The 19,463-nt window shown below is 43.3% G+C and overlaps 1 protein-coding gene across 3 annotated transcripts in view; it reads right to left on the bottom strand.

Annotated features, from left to right (window-relative positions):
- TMEM255A (transmembrane protein 255A) overlaps positions 1–6,453 on the bottom strand; it is a 48,937-nt gene extending 42,484 nt beyond the window's left edge. For all 3 annotated transcript variants that reach the window (XM_069463587.1, XM_069463588.1, XM_069463589.1), the window contains exon 1: positions 6,244–6,453. In XM_069463587.1, coding sequence (XP_069319688.1) covers positions 6,244–6,301 — 58 coding nt within the window. In that variant the 5' untranslated portion in view covers positions 6,302–6,453. The remainder of the gene's footprint in view (positions 1–6,243) is intronic.
- Positions 6,454–19,463: the final 13,010 nt, after the last annotated feature.

Genomic DNA, 19,463 nt, shown 5'->3' with positions numbered 1-19,463 from the left:
CCCATATGCAGCTAAGAAGGTTTTTTCATAAGCTCGAGATATGAAATTTCATTTTCAGTGTAAATATCAGAACGGAGCCAGGTTACTGGGAATTTTTTTCATTTATTTCTGACATTTGCCACCTCATGTATAAACTTTAAAATGGTGTGCTGGCAGGATTTGTCACATAACAAATGTTCGTAATAAAGTAAGTGTTTGGAGGCCATTAGTCCACAAAGATATGTATCGGGGGAGGTAGATGGGGAGGATTATAACTTATACACATTTAGGCTTAGGCGAGGGTGACATAAATATAAATGATGAGAAACCCATTCTCCTACTCAGGGCTTATCAGACATGATAGCGCAAACCAATATTTTTTTCAAAAACAGGCTTATTAAGTCAGATAGAAAAATGGTATCTAGGCTCACTTTTCAATTTAATTTTCTTTAAAGGAACGAAGAACCATTCCACACTCTGCAGGCTTTTCTCTGACATCAGGAGGGGGCCCTCAACAGGAAATACCAGGGGAGAATTACTACCTAGGAGTTCTTGGAAAAAATAAGCAAACGGGGAATGCTATGAAAGTCCAGTTCTCTAGGGAAAGTGTGGAGAGGGTGAAGCAGTGGGGAGCCCTATGATGGGGTTGCCCACCCAGGTGGCTTGACTGTCATTTATGGCCCTAAAGAGACCACTCGGGTCTGATCATAAGACCCTGTCATTCTGGGAGGCCGCACTGCAGCCTCAGAAATCAGTTGCCAAGAGAAGCCGCCCAGACTGCACCACTGGGAGGGAGGGGAGAGGGGATGGAGGAAGGGGGAGGAGGGCGAGAAAACCAAGCGAGACCCAGGAGGCCTGGTAGTGGGTGGTGAGAGGGAGGGGCTGTGGCCGGCCTTGCAGCCCCCTGCAGATATGCCCTCCTGTATGGAAGAAAAGCGTCCGGAGTGCCACTCTGGGTTAGCCCCACCATCCATCTTGTCTTCCCCAGTGCGGTCCCTGCTGAAGGCTCCAAGGGAGATGGGAGGGGCTGGCGGTCTCCCCTGACGTCAGCCTTGAAAGTGAGGGATGTGACTCATCAGGGTCATTTCTAATATGGGACTATTTTACATTGAAATGTAGAAGTGGTTTGAGCGCTTATAGGCACCCGCATACTAAAGCACCACGTCTCACCCTGGGGGGAGAGGTAAGGAGAGTTGGGAAATGAGGCTTCTCTCCAGTGAGACCCGGAATCCAGCATCCGTGGGGAAAAATATGAAGGCTCACTGGAGACACCTGTGACATCCGGGCCCTTTGCGTTAGAGGGTTATTAGGGATGCAATAGCAAGCTGACTGGTGGTAAACACAACGAGCAAAGCCGGGAAATTCCAACTGGCGGGTGCTGGGAAGGGAATGCGGGCAGGGGCAGAATTTATTTCTTCTGTTTACCTGAAGGTTAGTTATCCTTCCTCTGGATTTCGAGGGGCCTTAAAGGAGTCTCTAAACCAGAATCCCTAAGCCTATCTGATGACAGATGCTTCTCAGCGAATCTGTGAGTGGGTTCACAGAGGGGCTCTAACATAAACTTACCCACATCGCCTCCCATTCCTTTCTCCTTTGGCACTCACATGATCTCTAGGCCTCCCTGCCCCCATTAGGAAAAGAATGTGAGGGAACATCTGGATACACCAAGGGTATCTTTGTGACCCACCAGTGTCTAACACCTTACCCAGAATACACATAACCTTCGAGACTAAACTGGAGGAGTGTGTGTGTATGCATCTTCTTTCTAATTTTTTTGTTTGTTTCACTTGCCTACTCTGCTCCTTCCCCACCAACTGGCCTTTAATCTTATTCACAGCTCTTGAGTCTTCTTTGCAAATATCACTCGAACTCTTAAAAGCACAGGAGCCAGGTCAGAAAAGTGACTCAGCAAACCACATGGTGTCATTTGAAAATCTCTCTTTTTTTTTTTCCTGCTTTAGAACCCGAATTGAAAAATCAGTCAGTTGAGAAACCCAAAGATCCCACAGCCCCACAGGGGCCTTACCTCCACATAGGATTTGCTTTGGATAAAATTACTAAGAAAACTCTCCTATCACTAGGTTGAATATCTATTCTCTGTCCCATCACAGCCCCCCCCCACTCCATCACTTCTCATTTTACACTATAAGGACCGTAATTGTGTAAAATAAGATTATTTCTAGTTGCACTTGGGGGAGTCGACTGTTTTAAGGACTCTCCCCACCCCCGGGGTGAATCCTTTTGAAAATTAAGAATCACCCTTAAATTTATTTTTAGTGTCAATTCGACTTAATAAAATTCGTATCTACTTAGCGCAAGACATACCTGTTCTTTGAAGGTGTGGCCCAGGCTCCTAAAAAGCTGCTCATTGTGTCTGCTTGGGTTATTTTCCTGGTGGTTGTTTTATTTTAGAAGGGAGAAGTAGAACCTTGTTTTTATTAGGGGCTTACCTTAGATATTCCTGTGAGTACAGGACCATCTTATTCCAATTTTGTTTAGTAAATTGACACATCAAAAAACTCAGATACAGTGAGGTACTTAAATAAAGCAACATATACTTGAAAACAGTGCCTATCACAGTGTTGGATACCTACTAACTGAGCAGTCAGTACTTGTTGAATAAACAAGAAGCAGCCCGAGAATTGTTTCCCTTCTAATCAAAAAGGTTGTGGGAGGAATTGTGTGAATAAATATGGGCTATGCTCATAGAATTGATTTTTAAAAATAGGGTATACCTGTGGGCCCCGCCCAAATTAAAGCCTTCTAGCCAATGAGTGTCACAACTCCAATATCTCTCATTACCCTGTCTACTTGGCACCCAGTATATTTCTGTTTCAACAACCATGACCCCTGTAACCAACAACAGTGAGAGAGTCTGAAATCTCATCGTTGGCTTTGCCTGCCCCCCCTCAGCAGCCTCCCTGCAGAACTACTGCAGCCCTCCCTCTCTGCAGTGCCCCACCTCCACCCCACATTCATGACGACCAGGATGCTCAGCTGTAGAAGCACCCAATTATTTGCTCTTTCTGCCTTTCCAAAAACAACCAGCTTTTCTCTCCTCCGGGTTTTCTCCCCTAATCGGAGCCCCCACCTGCATTGCGTTCTTTGAATCTGGGTCCCTCCCTTCCTTTGAAACCTGCTCAAAACTCACCTCCCCCAAGAAGCTTTTCTTGACCAAATTCACTCCAATCACTCATTATTTCATGTCCCTAAGTTCCTAGATACCTTACTCAATGAGTATATTAATTGTGACTGCTACCATGACAATTGTAACTGCGGGTCTGGCCCACAATCCATATGATGTCCACCAGTTCCAGGGTTATGTATCTGTCAGGAGCCAAGATGTCAGTTGCTAGAAGGGAGGATACTGTCTCCGCTCACTTATGTTTTACCTTGTACGTGTTCTTGATTACCCCCTCCCAAGAGAACAGGTAGGCTATGTAATCTTTATTAGGGTGCAGCAAAAATGGGGACCCAGTATCCTGTCCTGTACATTGTGTTGTTGATGACTGGCTAATTCTCCGGGGTTGATCTTTTGAACTGATTAAGATTTGCCTTACCTGAGTCAACTTTGCCACACAGGGTGGGTTCCAGGAAGTCCCAGTCTTGAGCATCCCTGGAGATGGGTGGCTACCCACGCAAGAGTCTCAAGTCCCTGCCAATCTCCCAAACATTTCCTTAAAGGCTCTGAAATTCACATCCCCCAACTTCAGACAATTCTTTGAATGGAGACATCCAAGGCCAGGGCCACCACTGAATTATAAATGTGTTATTTGGGTGGGAAGCAATGCCTTGCTGCAGTAGAGGAGCCTTAGCGCCTGGGGGCGCTGTTACCAAAAGGGAGAAGGGGGTTGCTGGGAGGGGATGGAGGGGCCCTGGAGTCAAATTACCATCTTCCTAATTGCCAAGCCTTGGACTTACCGCTCCATATCCAGGCATCCAGCAAGTGTAGAATGCTAGCACCTTGGTGCACCATGTGTCTGTGTGTTTTAAATTTTATTGTTTTGGCTGCGGTGTCTTAACTGTAAAGGGAATCCCTTCAGAAATGCTGCCTTCAGAGGCTGAAACACTAACCCACCCACCCACTCTCCCCCTCCCCCCCTCCCCCCATGCAAGAGAAGGTGGCGTTGCCAGAGCTGAGTTAAGTGGGAGTAGCTCCTAAGTAGCCTAGACGCTGATTCAGGCCTGGGCTGTGTGGGACCTGCGCCAGGGAACTCCGAGGAGACTCCCCTGTCCAAACTGTGGAAACCCAGGGTTACCACTCGACTCAGGAATTTGCTAGTGCCTTCGGTCTGCTGACTTTAAAAAGCAGAATACGTGGTGCCGACTCCGCGTCTATATGGGATTTATGATTCCTTTCCCGCAGTGTCGAGACTGGGCTGGGCAAAGCCCACTCAGCTTCTTGTTGCGCAGACCTTTCGAGAAACCTAAGATTGGCTGAGGGCCCCTGGGAGCCCAAGAAAAGAACTCTCTTCATCTTGTTCCCCAGCACACAGAGCAGTGTGCCAAGTGGCAACCCTTTAAACGCTGGACCACCAATCTGCCCACTCCCCGCGCGCAGACGGCCCGGGGAGGGTAGGCTTGGTTTGCAGGTGGTTGCCGCCCGCAGCGGGAACGGGCGCTGCGGAACCCTCGCACTCTTCACCCAGCCCTCCCTGGCGCAACAGCTTGGCATCGGGGAGCCAGGGCTGCGTTGGCGCCACAGCTGGCCAAGGTAAGGAGTGCAGTGTGTGCGTGTGCGTGTGCGTGTTTCTCTGTGTGTTTGTGTGTGTGTGTGTGTGTGTGTAGAGCGAGCGCGCACGAGCGAGCTGGGAGTTAGGGGGGAGTCTGGTACTGCTGGGCTCTGGATTCGGACCCGAATCCTTGACCCCCATTTGTATCCCGTTTCAAATAACTACGTCCTTAAAAATGAAAAGGAGCGAATTCGTATACCGAATATGCAAAACCATTGAAAATACGGATCTTTACACGATCCAGGACATAACACTTTCTGGGGCACCTCCGGCGAACGAATTTTGTTGTGATTGAGTCTTTTGCAGGCAGTAGGGAGCTCATATAAGGGGCTCAATCTTCTCCCCACCCCCTCCCTTCGAGAGATGTTCCCTCAAATTCATCGAAGAAGATCTGAGCAGACTGGATGGCAGGAATTGCGGGACAGAGGAATTTTGTAGAATGTAAAGTACGTTGGAAAGAGAATTCGATTTGGTTGAAGTGTATCCGAGGCGAATTTTAAGATTAGGTGGGATCTTGATTTGACAATTCCCTCCCGCTATCCTGGGCTCCAAATTAATTTCTCCGCCCAGTGAAATCATAAGGCTTGGGAAGGTGCCTAACAGCTGAGGGGGACTGGGTTTGTTTTTTGTTTGTAACTACCAAAAAGCAGCTTCAAGGGGCTGCGAAGTTGGTGCCCAAAGGAAGCTGTCCCCCAGTTTTGGTGAGGAAAGGTGTCGAAAGGTGCCCCTCCCCCTCCATTCTGCCCAGAGAGGAAAAGCGCGACTTCAGAAGATGCGCGGGCTCGCGCTCGATCTTTCTTTCTCGTGCTCTCATTCATTCCCTCCCCCCTTTTTTTCACATTCACGCACATTCTGTGCGTTTGAAGCAGGATAGGAATCAAATTCAAGAAATGTTGATCCTGACACTGCACGGCTGGACTGTCTTGACTGATTCCTCAGGAATTCCCCTCCCAACAGCCCTCCTCCCTTCTTCTCCCCCCACCCATCCCCCAGGGTTGCGCAAACCCCCCCCCATCAGCTAGGTGCAAGTCAGCCCCCCCTCCCCACTGCAGCTCTGAATTTCAGGGCAGCTTCTAGAGAGTTGGGAGGGGACGAGGACCCTGTTTCTTCTAATTATCGTTAGTCGCGAGCTCTTCGAAGTGACGAGGACTTTGCAAAGAGGGAGTGTCGAATGGAAAGCGAAGGCGCAGGTTGCAGGAAAGTGTTTTGATCCTCAGACAGCTGGGATTTACCACCAGCTGTAAGTCCGTAAACACACGCACACAAACACGCACACAAACACGCACACACCCGCACTCCGGGGCAGGGATACTCAGACGCAAGCTTGGCTCCAATCTCCGCGCGTCGCCCCCGGCGCAGCCGGGCCGCTCCCCTGGGGCTCTGGTCCACCACCCAGACGCCGGGACGAGTGGAGCCCCCTAGCCCCGCTTCCCGCTCTCTGGCTTTTGGGGCGACCAGGGCGCTCGCAGTCCAGAGGCCAGCGCACTCACCCCTTGCTGCCGCCGCCCGGAGGAAGAGCGGCTAGACTTACCCATGGAATCGGGCAGGGACATGTCGCTGGACCGCTGCTGAGTCAGGGACTGATGCATGGTGAAAGCTGCCCAGTTGCCCCAGTCCCAGAAGCTGCTTCAAGCGCCCCTGGCTCAGGGCACCCCGCAGAGCATCCTACTCCGCGGCTGCCTCTCCTGGTCCCTCCAAGAGCTGCGAGAGACTGCCTCTGGTTGCGAGCTGCAGCCCAAGTACCGCCTCCCCCTCCCTTCCCTCTTCTCCCTCCCTCCTCTTCTGCCTCCCTCTGCTCTGGGAGGCAGCAGCATTGGCGGTCCGTGGAGCTGCGTGCGCTTGCGCAAGACCCCCCTCCTCCCTCCCCCTCGGTCTCCCCATCCTAGTTATCCACCTCCCAGCCTCCCAAGCCAGACAGGGAGCCGTTTTAGCCCCTTGGGGATAGGGCTGCGCAGAGAAAGAGGGGAAGGCTTGAGCCTGGGGCCAATCGGCCTTCTTGTAGTTTGGAGAGGGTCTCAGGCAATCATCCTGTTCTAGGATTTATAATTGGGGAGGGGGACAGAGTCAGAGGTTCAGAGCTGAGGAAGACACACACACACACACACACACACACACTCACTTGTGCAGGTCTGGTCTTAGTGCTTCCAGAATGACATAATGGAGCTGGAGATGATCCAGAGAAGGGCCACTCTATAATCAAGGGGATGGGGGAGGGTGGCGGGGGCTGCCATATGAAGATAGATTAAACAAATGCAGACTCTTTAGTTTAGAACGATGAAGGCTGGGAAGGGATGTGACCAGAGTGTATAAAATTATGCAGAAATGGAGAGAGGGAACACAGCCTTATTCACTAGATCTGAGAATTCTAGAACCAACAGCCCCCTAAGAGCTAGAAGGAGATTTGCTAAAGCAAATGTGACTCTCTATCAGCACCCCAATTTGTACTGTTGTTCAAGGTGCTTTTATATCAAGGATCTCATTTTCTCATCATAGCAGCCATGCAAGGGAGGAAGAGGAGTTATCAATTACCCCATTTTACAGATGAGGAAACTGAGTCTCAGAAAGGGGATGAAAATTTTTTGTGTCCGCTCAGCTAGTAAGTGGCAGAAATGGGATTAGAACCTAGATCTGTTGGACTCCCAGGTCAATGCTCTTCTTGCTATGGTGGCTGAAAAGAACTATTACTCTATATAGCATATTGAAAACCTAAAGAATTCATTCATTAGCCCCAAGAGGTGCAACAGGGTGAAAACACAAGTAGCTCTGGAAAGAATGAAAATAAACTCATGGCTGACAGATCCACTGTGGATTACTAAGGGAGACTGGGGATGAGGTGGGAATGTCCCTGATCTTTGAAGACAGCCAAGTTATTCTCCAACCTATTCTTCCAGACCCCATTAGGATATTGGGCTAGAAGCACCATGTTGTTGACTCAGAAGGGTGATTTTGATGTCCTCAAAACAGCTGCAGAACAGGATGAGGCCTTCTTGGAGTGACCCCAAGACACCTGCCTGGTAGCCAGGGGAGGTGGAGGGTGAGGAAGGGGATAACAATAGGCTCCAGCTCCCTCTGGAAACTCAGCCCTGTGGGCCTGACATATCTCAGAGAATATACCTGTTTGGAGATGTCCATTCTGTCCCAGTGAGGAGCTCCCAGGTTCTGCTTGCCAGGTCTCCTTCCAACCACCTCCTTCTGATGGTTGCTGCAACCCTCTCTCCATCCCCCCCACCCCCAAAAAGCCCAAACTAAATCAAGTATAAAGCTCTCCTGAGAGTCGATGGGATGAAGGAGAGAACTTGGTTCTTTCCGGATCTGCCTTGCTAATCTACTGTAAGGCCTTGTTTCCTTACTAGTGAACTGAGGGCTCTTGCCATTTTCCATCTTCCAAAGGAAGAAAAGATGCTTCTTGAAGGTTAAAAAGGAAGCCCTTTCTAAAGAACTTGGGCACCCCAGGGGCCAGGTTGAATGCTGTGTCAGGTATTATTAGCAGCCCTACACTATAGATGTGGTTTAGAAATCTGTGATATATGTCCTAGATAGAAACAAGATGCCCACTATTGTAGAGGTGTGTGTCTTAAGCATGCTTAGCTTATGTGTCAGAGTCCCCTTAAACTCCACAAAGGAGAAATCCCACCTCTGTACTCTTGCAATGATTGTCTTTCAGTTCTTGTTTACTTCTCTTCCTCCTCCTACTCTAAATATCTCATATTTAATGTGAAGAACTCCTGCAGCCAGCACTGATTTCTCAGGAGTGCTTCCTAATTAACATATTTTGTTTCTGTAAAAGTAGCCTTGAAGAAAAGAGGTTTTTATACAGGCTGGAAAAGACTATTTAAGACCTTCTTTAGAGATGCTTGTCTCCCCTATAGCAACCATACAGTTAGAGATCCCTAAAGAAGCCAAATAGTAACTTGTTACCATGCTGGTTTCAATGGACAGATTGAGGCCTTTTCAGTTCAGAGAGAAACACTCTACCCATCAAATGATGCAGAGTGCATATGTAATTTGACCTTTATAATCAAAGCCACACACTAGTGAGGTACTCCTAATGGGGGTGAGGTTTGCTTTCTGCAACATCTGTATTCCTGAATCCTGCATGAAAATTGAGCATTATTTTTACAAGTACGAGAGAAGCTGGCTACAGGAACTGTGTGCTGTATATTTCTTTAGTTCTGTCTCTTGGGGTGCCTTATGGGACTTGGAACACAGCAGGCACTCAGTCAAGTTAAAAATGACTTTGACACCAGTAGCAGTGACAATAGCAGCAGCTGTGGCAGCTCGGAGAGTGAGTAGTAGCAGTCTTCTCCCCAGAGATGGTGTACTTGTTCGGATAAAGGATCTGGGATAAGGGGAAGGACTCGAATGGGAACGAGGGTGAAAAAAAACCCACATTTCAGCTAAGCCTGGTGCATAGACCTCTTTTCCTCCAAAGGAAAGTTTATTTTAACTCGGAATGAGCTGGATGATTAAAAAGCAAGAGGTAATTTTTCATGGGCTCCATTCATGTCAAAACACATGTGGATTTTGTACATAAATAGGCTCATAGTAAAATTTACCAATAGGCAATTCACCTAGATGAAGGAATAGGTCTTTTATGCAAGTGATGGCTACTATAAAAGTGCTTGGTTAGCTTCTGATAAAGAAGAAATTATTAAAATGGCTTAAAATAAATCCTTTTCATTGCAAGCTTAATCAAGCATACAAAGTTGCCCTAGGTTGCAAACCATTTTATAGCATCAGGAAACGTTTGCCAATGGGGTTGAGGCCTACTTCTCTCCATCTTCTTCAAACCAATGATGAGGGCCCTCCACAGAAGCTTTCAGACCACTAGAAAAATGCCAGATGGCGCTCTTTTGACCGATTTGACTAGTTATATTACCACAATACCTTCCTGATTCCAAATTTGGGAATGTGGGCTAGAGGTTTCATGTCTACATGTACACACACATACATGCACATTTAAAATGTTTGCCACAAAAGTATTTACAAATGCACATACATATACACATCCCAGCCATTATCTCTCTGCCCTGGTTATTACCACCCACTTCTGAGTTCTCAGACTTAGACTGCCAAGGACAGAGAGGAGCTTCAGAATAATGGAGTATCTCAAGAGTCCAAACATCGCTAATTGAGGTTAGAGTTGTGCCCACCAGAGTACCTTAGGTCAATGCCTACTATTTAGTTTCTGCACCACAAACAGCTGAATGTTCACTGAGGAGAAACAATGTTGAGGGTGTTATTTCACCCACGAAGCTTGACTGCCTCCCACTTCAGCGGGTCATTTTCTTTGGGTAGCAGGAGAATAACCACAGTACCAGGAAACAGCACTGGTACTTGTCTTTATTTTGTAATTGTTTTCTTTCTATTTTGTGACCTGCTTTAGTTACCAAACAGTATATCATAAGTGTTTTCCACATACCAATAAGAAATCTTTGAAAATATGATTTTAAGTGAATGGAACATCATTTATTTACCATTCCACTGTTACTTTAGAGGTTTCCAACTTTTCAACATTGTCAATAAAACAATGAACTAAATGTTTGCATCTTTTTCACCATTAGATACAATACTACAGTGGAATTATTGATGCAAAAGTTCCAAACACATTTTTAATTAACCACTTTTTATCAACATAAATGTGATAAAGTGTACATGTCAATGAATTTTCACACACACACACACACACATACACACATACCCTTGTAAACCACCACCCAGATCAAGATATTGAACCTTTCCAACATCACAGATGGCTCCGTTGAGCACCCTTCCCAGTCAATAACACTCCCAGAGGTAACCACTGTTCTGATTTTTATCAAGTCCGAATATTTTTAAGGCTTTGAATATGTATTGCTAAATTGTCCTTCAAAATATTTATAGCAAAGTACATTCTCATCATCAGCATGCAAAGGTGTCTGGATCCGTACACCCTCTTGGTTTTATCTTGAAAAGGAGATGAAGACATACCTAGTTACATTTAGCAACAAGAAGGACCAAGTCAGTAAGTGAGTTCAGCTGGGCACAAAGCATCCAGTGGGAACCACATATCTAGGAGCCAGAAGCTGGGGGCAGTTCCAGGAGGCAGACAACACTGTGTCACAATCCACAAGTACAGTCATTCACCACATAATGACATTTCAGTCAATGATGGACCACATATAATACAGTGGTCCCATAAGATTATAATAGATCTGAAAAATTTCTATCACCTAGTGACATTGTAGCATTGTAATGTCATAGCGCAAAGCATTATTCACGTGTTCGTGGTGATGTTGGTGTAAACAAACCTACTGCACTGCCAGTCGTATAAAAGTACAGCACCGGCCAGCCACGGCAGTTCATGCCTATAATCCAGTACTTTCGGAGGCTGAGGCAGGAGGATCACTTAAGCCCAGGAGTTAGAGGCTGCAGTGAGCTATGATCATGCCACTACACTCCAGCCTGGGTGACAGATCGAGACCTTGTCTCAAAAAGCAAAACAAACAAAAACACACACACATAAAAACAAACATAAATATAGCACCTACAATTATGGACAGTACATAATACTTGGTAATGACAATAAGCAATTATGTTACTGGTTTATGTATTTACTCTATAATACTTTTATCATTATTTTAGAGTATACTCCTTCTACTTATACAAAAATGAGTTAACTGTAAAACAGCCTCAGGCAGGTCGTTCAGGAGGTATTCTAGAAGAAGGCATTGCTATCATAGGAGATGACAGCTCCATGCATGTTATTGCCGCTGAACAACTTCCAGTGGGAAAAGATGCAGAGGTAGAAGAGAGTGATATTGATGATCCTGACCCTGTGTAGGCTAATGTGTGTGTTTGTGTCTTAGTTTTAACAAAAAAATTTAAAAAGTAAAAAATAAAAATAAAAAAACTTAAAAGTAGAGAAAAGTTTACAGAATAAGGATTAAGCAGGGAGAAAATATTTTTGTATAGCTATACAACGTGTGTTTTAAGCTGAGTGTGAAGAGTAAAAAAGTTTAAAAAATTATAAAGCAAAAAAGTTACAGTAAGCTAAGGGTATTTTATTATTGAAGAAAAGTAATTTTATAAGTTTTGTTTAGCCTAGGTTTACAGTGTTTATAAAGTCTACAGTAGTGTACAGTAGTGTCCTAGGCCTTCACATTCACTCACCACTCACTCACTCACTCACCCAGAGAACCTTCCAGTCCTGCAAGCTCCACCCATGGTAAGTACCCTATACAGGTGTATCATTTTTTATCTTTTGTATTGTATTTTTACTGTACCTTTATATGTTTACATATGTTTAGACACACAAATATTTACCATTGTGTTACAATTGCCTACAGTATTGAGTATAGTAACCTGCTGTACAGGTTTGTAGCCTAGGAGCAGTAGGCTAGACCATATAGCCTAGGTGTGTAGTAGGCTGTCCCATATAGGTTTGTGTAAGTACACTCTGTGATGTTTGCGCAATGATGAAATCTCTTAATGACACATTTCTCAGAAGGTATGCCTGTCCCTAAGTGATGCATGACTGTACCTTAGAAACCTCCAACTGCTCAGGTGTTTTCATTGTTGTATGCATTATTGTTCTCTGTTGCATATACCCAAAGTCTTCCTTACATTTAGCTTTCAAAATTTCTATAATGATACCTACTTAATTATGCCTGGTACATAGTTGGCATTTAAATACTTGTTGAATATATGACACTTTTTGTTTATACTTTATTCTACCTACTTTTAAAATAATACATGACAGTGTAAAAAAATCCCAAAACTGCAGAGGTGCTTGATGCAGCAAATTATCCCCTCCTCCACAATTCTACTCCCCAGAGATAACAAGTTTATAGGTTGGAATGCATTTTTCCAGATTTTTTTCTCCATGCCTACTTTTCTTTTGTTTGTTTATTTATTCTTATTTTTTTAGTTCAAAATATTAAGGGGGCACAAATGTTTTAGGTTACATGGATTGTTTTTGTAATGCTTGAGTCCTGGCTATAGGTATGTCCATCTCCCAAATAGTGTTCATAGTACCCATTAGGTTGATTTATTCCCCTCCCCTCCTCCCCCCGCCCCAGTTGCTTTCCGCTTAGTTTTAGTTCCCTCTGTGCAGTTGTGTGCTCGTTGGTTAGCTCCAATTTAATAGTGAGTGCATGTGGTGTTTGTTTTTCCATTCTTGGATACTTCAGTTAGCAGAATGGTCTCCAAGTCCAAAATCAATAGATGCTGGCATGGATGCAGAGAGAAAGGGATGCTTATACACTGTTGGTGGGACTGGAAGTTAGTACAACCTCTATGGAAAACAGTATGGAGATTCCTCAAAGAACTATTATAAAAGTAGACCTACCATTCATTCCAGCAATTCTACTATTATTTACCCAAAGGAAAAGAAGTCATTTTATCAAAAAGACACCTGTACTCAAATGTTAATTGCAGCACAATTCACAATTGTTTGTTTATTTATTTTTGAGAGTTAAGTACTCCTTTTAAAAAGTAAACTTTTAAAATAATAAAATAATAAATATTTTTATTAAACATTGTAAGTTGCATTTAATAGCTTTCAAATACACCACATCAAATCCATCTTCAATCAATCAAACCCAATAGTGGTTCATTCCTGCATAATAAAACTCCCTCCAAGTTATATTATGATACCTGTTTAGCTATTATGGTGGAGAATGGAAATTACACCTCCTTTCTGAACACTATTGTGTGATGAAGAGCATTAGGAGAATTATATAAAAATAAATATAAAGAGATGATTCTGATTTCAGAGTACATTGTTTGGAAACCTTAACAAAAACATCAAAATGATACAGGTATACATACTTCTACTAAATTCTTGATAGGAAAGTTCTGAAAACAAACTATTTCCTACTACAGAAGAGAGGTAGTTTCTTCTTAAGGTCAGTCTTTTTGTTCCACATAATTTCACATTTTCCTCATTTGAAAGCATAAAACGGCAACAGAAAACCATAATGCATGGAGCAATGAATACACTGGGGACACAGTGATATTCAAAAAGGCTAGATAATGCTTTTTTGAATTTTGAATAAATGTAACAGAGGTTAATAACCACAAAATGTTAAGGTTAGAGTGAGATCAGTCAATGAATAAACATAAGTAACATATTTTATACAGTAAATTATTGGAGGAAAACATCCATACAGAAAAAAAATTCACCATACCTATTACTTTTAAATCAGGGGGAAAAATTGGCAGGCTGTGATGGTGAGTGGCCTTCAGCACACAGGAAATGGGTTGGGGGATCATTTGGGGAATCTCACAGTTTAGATGCCCTGGTTTACCTGCCAGAGATGGCAGTTGGTGGGCATAGTAGAATAGGATTCAGTTAAGCTGTATTGGCCCTGTTTTTTTTCCTCTAATTAATTACAGAGCTCAGTATATCTTTTTCCCTTATCCCCATCAAAAAACATTCATGAAGCACCTAATTAGATGTGGCATTGTCCAACTGCTTGGTTCAGGTTTGCACTGGAGAGGATTTCTGTGTTCAGTAGTTCCTGGGAATCAATAGGTTTGCTACCAGTTCAAACTGCTCTACAGAGCCTTTAAAAATGTTTACACTCTGTGACCCAGTAATTCCACTTCTGGGAATCTGTACTAAGAAAAGAGAAATCTAGACTAAGATTTATGTGCAAGGATGTCCATGGCAATATTATTTATAAGTAATTAAAAAAATTGGGAAAAAAACCCTGAAGTGACCAAAATAAGGGCAATGATTAATTAGATGATATTGCAGTCATATCATGCATATGTTATATAGCTATTAAAATTATGTTTCCAAATACTTAAGGACATGGAAATGTATGTAACAATGAGTGAAAAAGTAGGCTAAGAACTGCATATATAGGTTGATCCCAATTTTGTTTAAAATTGCATATATATGCAGAAAAATGACTAGAAGGACACAAATATTCACTGTAGTTATCTCTGAGTAGTGATGTAACAGGAAATTGCTTTCTTTTTTATAAACAGGTGAATGTTTCATAAACTGTACTCTGTCTGCCCTGGAGTGTGTTCCTGGGACTGCTCAGGACCCACCTACTTTGCTGCGCGCGTGCTCTCTCTCTATCTCACACGCGCACACACACACACACACACACACACACAGCTCTGCTTTCAGTCTTCCTTGTCTGAATGCAAGTTTTAGACAATGCGTCACCTCTCTCAAGGGAATTTGTACTTCTCTTTCATTGTGTGATTAAAGCTTGTTGGTGCTGGCAGGTAGGCAAGTACTTTTTCTGGTCCAACACTGTCTATGCCCCCAAAATTACACCGGTAGGGGGCTGTCTACTCTGTGGATTGGAATAGCTTTCTGGGAAACTACTGACCTGTCTGGGAAGACAAAAGGAACTCTGCCTAGGTGAGAGGGGAGGAAATTTTGGGGCAAGACAAAATAGATAAAATAAGCAACTGTTTATTAGAGAGGATTCCTTTGGTAAGGTTGTATTTTAGTGTGTTACTGTTTAAAAGAAATGCAGTTCCATTGGACCTGTAAGAAGTTTTACTGAAGGTGAAATGCACCTAAATCCACGCCCATTGCTCAACTCTGCTCAGGAACCCAGAATCCTGCTATATGAGAAGGGAGTTGCTCAATAAAGGCTGCCTTCCTTTAACAAACACCCAAAAATTACAAAAGTAAAATATGCACATAAATTTCAACCAGTACAGAATGTATAAATTAAAAAGTGACTGGGGGCGGGGAGGAGAAAAAAAAAAGTGATAGTCTTTCCCTCCCTAATCTTATCCTTCAGAGGTAACCTCTATTGAAAGTATGGTGTATATTTTCCCAGACTTTCCTATTTTTCCTATGCATATATAAGTATATGCACACACACACATACACACACAGTTATATACAGAGATAGTAAACAAAAATGTAAGCAAACTACAAATATTATTCAGCAACTTACTTTTTAAAAACCCCAATACTATTTCATGGACATATTTTCTATGTCAGTGTATACAGGTTTATCTCATTTTTTTAGCTGCTGCATAACATTCCATTGTATGAATGTTTCAGACTTATTTAACTAACCCCCCATGGTTGGACATTTAATTTAGTTCTGGTTTTTCATAGTCACAAGTAATGTTGCAATAAACATCCCTGTACATATACCATGGAATCAATTTAAAGGAACATCTTCTTTCCATCAGCTGTGCATTACCTAACCATTTGCAATTAGTTTCCTGGGCTCTGGAGAACAGTTTTTAATGGCAATGCCAAATGTTCTGTAGCATCCCGAATGGTCCAAGGCATCCTTTCCAATTAAGCTGCAGTCTACTACACACTGCATTTTAAATTACATTATGCTTTAAGGACAGGGCACTGTCTTACATTATCGATACAGTGTTATAATGTACTTAGTCCTAATGCCCTGGACTTGAATGGGCACTGCCTGACGTGAGTGGACAACCAGAGGCTGCTAGTACATGTCACCAAGGGCAGCCCAACCGAGGGTAACACAAATATGTGACTGTCCCTCCTCCAGGTGACATCCATCACCTCTTCACCACTTCTGGAAAAAAGGCCCAACTAGAGATAAGACAGTTTATTTACCAACTACCAGCTTGGGGGGAAGGAAGTGGGGAGCACTTACACTAACATCTGAATTGGTAAAGGAGACCAAGCTGCTTTCAGCCCCTCCCCCATCTTGTCTGCTTCGCCTTACCCAGGTGCTCGTTGTCTCCCACATGCCCTCTGGATGTTTGCAGGCCCTTTCTTAGACATCCTACTTGGAGGTGACCCCCTTAGCCATTGCCTGCCCCCCCATCAGAACATATTTCTTTTTAGAATTCTCAGTTGCCAGTATTCATTTGTATTAGCATGACAGAAAATGCTTAAGGTTTGTCATCAGAAGACTATTTTCTAGCCCAAGGTGTTTGACCCAATCAATCTCTGAGGCTCCATTTTGACATCTATAAAATGGGGATTATAATAATATCTACCTCACAGGGTTGATATAAAGATGAAATGAGGTAACATACGGGAAAATATATTGAGAGCAAGGAAAAGTGCTCTGTGATTGTAAGATGCTATTATTATTTATGAATTCATTCTTCTAGATAAACCAGTTTTGTTTTATTTTGTTTAAACGGAATTTCTGGAGACAGCAGTGTTTTCACCAAGAGGTGTGCTTATTACTGTAAAAATGTCAGGCAGTGGAGCAGGCCAGTAGGGAAGCTATTAATATTTTGAGATGGAGAAACCCTTCCAGACTTTAAAATTCACAATGTAGGGGGTTATGGTATCACCAAGACAGAAGGTTGACCACAGAGTCCCCCAGGCAAAAATATCAGAAAGATCTCTGTTACTTTGCTATCTCCAGGGGAGAGGAAGATCGGTTGGAAAGGGGCAAGGGCAGCATGGATTTCTGTGGGCTGGCCTGAGGATCTGACCTCCCTAGGGAGATGTGTTCTAGCAACTGTTTGGTGTATTTTTAAAGGTCAGAGAGGCTTTGGCTCTATAGGATGGAGTGGCTGTGACACCTGATTAATGTCTGTGCAGTACTTTCCAGAATGAAATTTAATCAGCAGAATGATTGCAGCAAGCAGCTGCCTGGAGGAAAATGATCCTGTTCTAATGGTGGCTTGTTTGATGTGTTGGCATTGTAGTGGGGCACGTACATTATTAGTCCAGCCCAGGGGGCCCCGCCTAGGATACTGGATCAACTAGTAAGGAAATGCAGCAAACAGCAGCAGCCCCTCCATGGCTCTGTGTAGGGTCATCACTGTCAGATTGTCAGTTCCTCCCCACTCCAAGGACCTTTACTGTCAGCCTCCCTCCTGCCCCTGGGGTCTTCCTTGTCAGCTCCTTTAACCCCCTCCTATCATTATCCATTCCCCAAGTCCCTTCAGATCCATCACTCTTAATGTCCCCTCTCTCTGGCCTCAAGGCCTTCACTGACAGCTTCCTCCCAACACGCTCACACATATACACATGCATACATATATCCCTCTCCCCCTCTATAGGTGTTCTCAAGGCTTAAATGCAATGAAAAATGGCCTCTCTTCACAGAATGACTGGAGTCTCCTGGTCTGATTAACCCTTCTTGGCCTACTTTTCCATCAGAAGCACAGAGGTTATTACACTGACTTGCAAAAATTCTGAGGTCAGTATTATACTCCCTAACATATAGGAAATACAGCAGAGACCTATGTGATTGCCATGCCCTACCACTCAAATGACACTGGGTACATTCATTCAAGCTGACTATACTGGGCCTTCCTTACCAGGGTATGTGGTATAAGACATTTTCCCTGTAGTAGAGATAGTTTGGATGAGCTAGTCACAATTCTTGCTGGTCTTTGAAAATTTTCCACCAAATCCCTCCAGAGTATACCCCAGAGTCCCCACAGGGATCTGACTCAGGATGAGGGCAGTGCTTGGAACTATTAAGGACATAGCTTGCAATGGAAAGGGTAGCCTTTCAGGACCAAAAGGACTCAAATGGATAGGGCTGCAATAACTCTTTATAGTTTTTTTAAATTTTAATTTATTTTTTATTTTGTAGATATGGAGTCTTGCTATGTTGCTCAGGCTGGTCTTGAACTCCTCCTTTCTAAACTCAAAAAAAGGGCTGAGCTGCCTGTTGCTCCATGGGAAGTTGAGAGAACTTCAAGATTCCTAAGCTTTGCTTGGTACCACCCCTGGGCTAAGGACACCATTAAGAAAGTAAAATCTGACAATCGTCAGGATGGGAGAAAAATTTTGAAAATTATATATCTGATAAGGAAATTTCTCTCTCTCTCTCTCTCTCTCTCTCTCTTTCTATATATGTATGTATGTATATATATATAAAATAAATCTTTCTATATGTTCTTTATATACATATATCTCTATATATTATATATATATAAGAAAGAGAGAGAGATATATATTGATTTATAATAGGAATTGGCTTACATGACTGTGGAAGCCAAGAAGTTTCACAATTTGCCATCTGCAAGCTGGAGAATCAGTGGAGAACCAGGAAACCAGTTCCAGTGGAGTAATTCAGTCAGAGTCTGAAGGGCCTGAGAACAAGAAGTGCTGATGTTGAGGGCAGGAGAAGATGGATGTCTCTGATCAAACAGAGAGTGAATTTGCCCTTCCTCCACGTTTTGTTCTAGTCAGGTTCTCAGCAGATTGGATGATACATTGGTGAAGGCAATCTTCTTTACTCAGGTTACTGATTCAAATGTTAATTTCTTCCAGAAAGGCCCTCACAGGCACTTCCAGAGGTTTGACCAGCTATCTGGGCATCCCTTAGTCCAGTCAAGTTGACTGATTAAAAAGTAGCTATCACACTGTGGAAATGCAAATTAAAATCATAATGAGATACCACTTCACACCCACTAGGATGAATATAATAAAAAAGACAGATAATAATAAATGCTGGAGAGAATGTGGAGAAATCAAAACCCTCATACATTCCTTGTTGGAATGTAAAATGGTTGCAGCCACTTTGTAAGACAGTTTGGCAGTTCCTCAAAATGTTAATTATGGAGTTATATTTAATAGCTATTCTATTCCTAGGTATCTATCCAAAAGAACTGAAAACATATGTCCACACAAAAACTTGAAAATGAATGTTCATAGCACATAGCAGCATTATTTATAATAGCTAAAAGGTGGAAACAACCTAAATGTTCACACACACTCATATATGTGTATATATGAGTTTTATATATATGTATATAAATCTTCTATTGGTTCTGGTTCTCTGGAGAACCCTGACTGATATACCTAGTGACTAATGAGTTTGA

This window comes from Eulemur rufifrons, chromosome 30, assembly GCF_041146395.1.
Source record: "Eulemur rufifrons isolate Redbay chromosome 30, OSU_ERuf_1, whole genome shotgun sequence".
Taxonomy (NCBI): domain Eukaryota; kingdom Metazoa; phylum Chordata; class Mammalia; order Primates; family Lemuridae; genus Eulemur; species Eulemur rufifrons.
The sequence above is the reverse complement of the archived record's forward strand: the minus strand, read 5'-3'. Positions and strand labels throughout refer to the sequence as shown.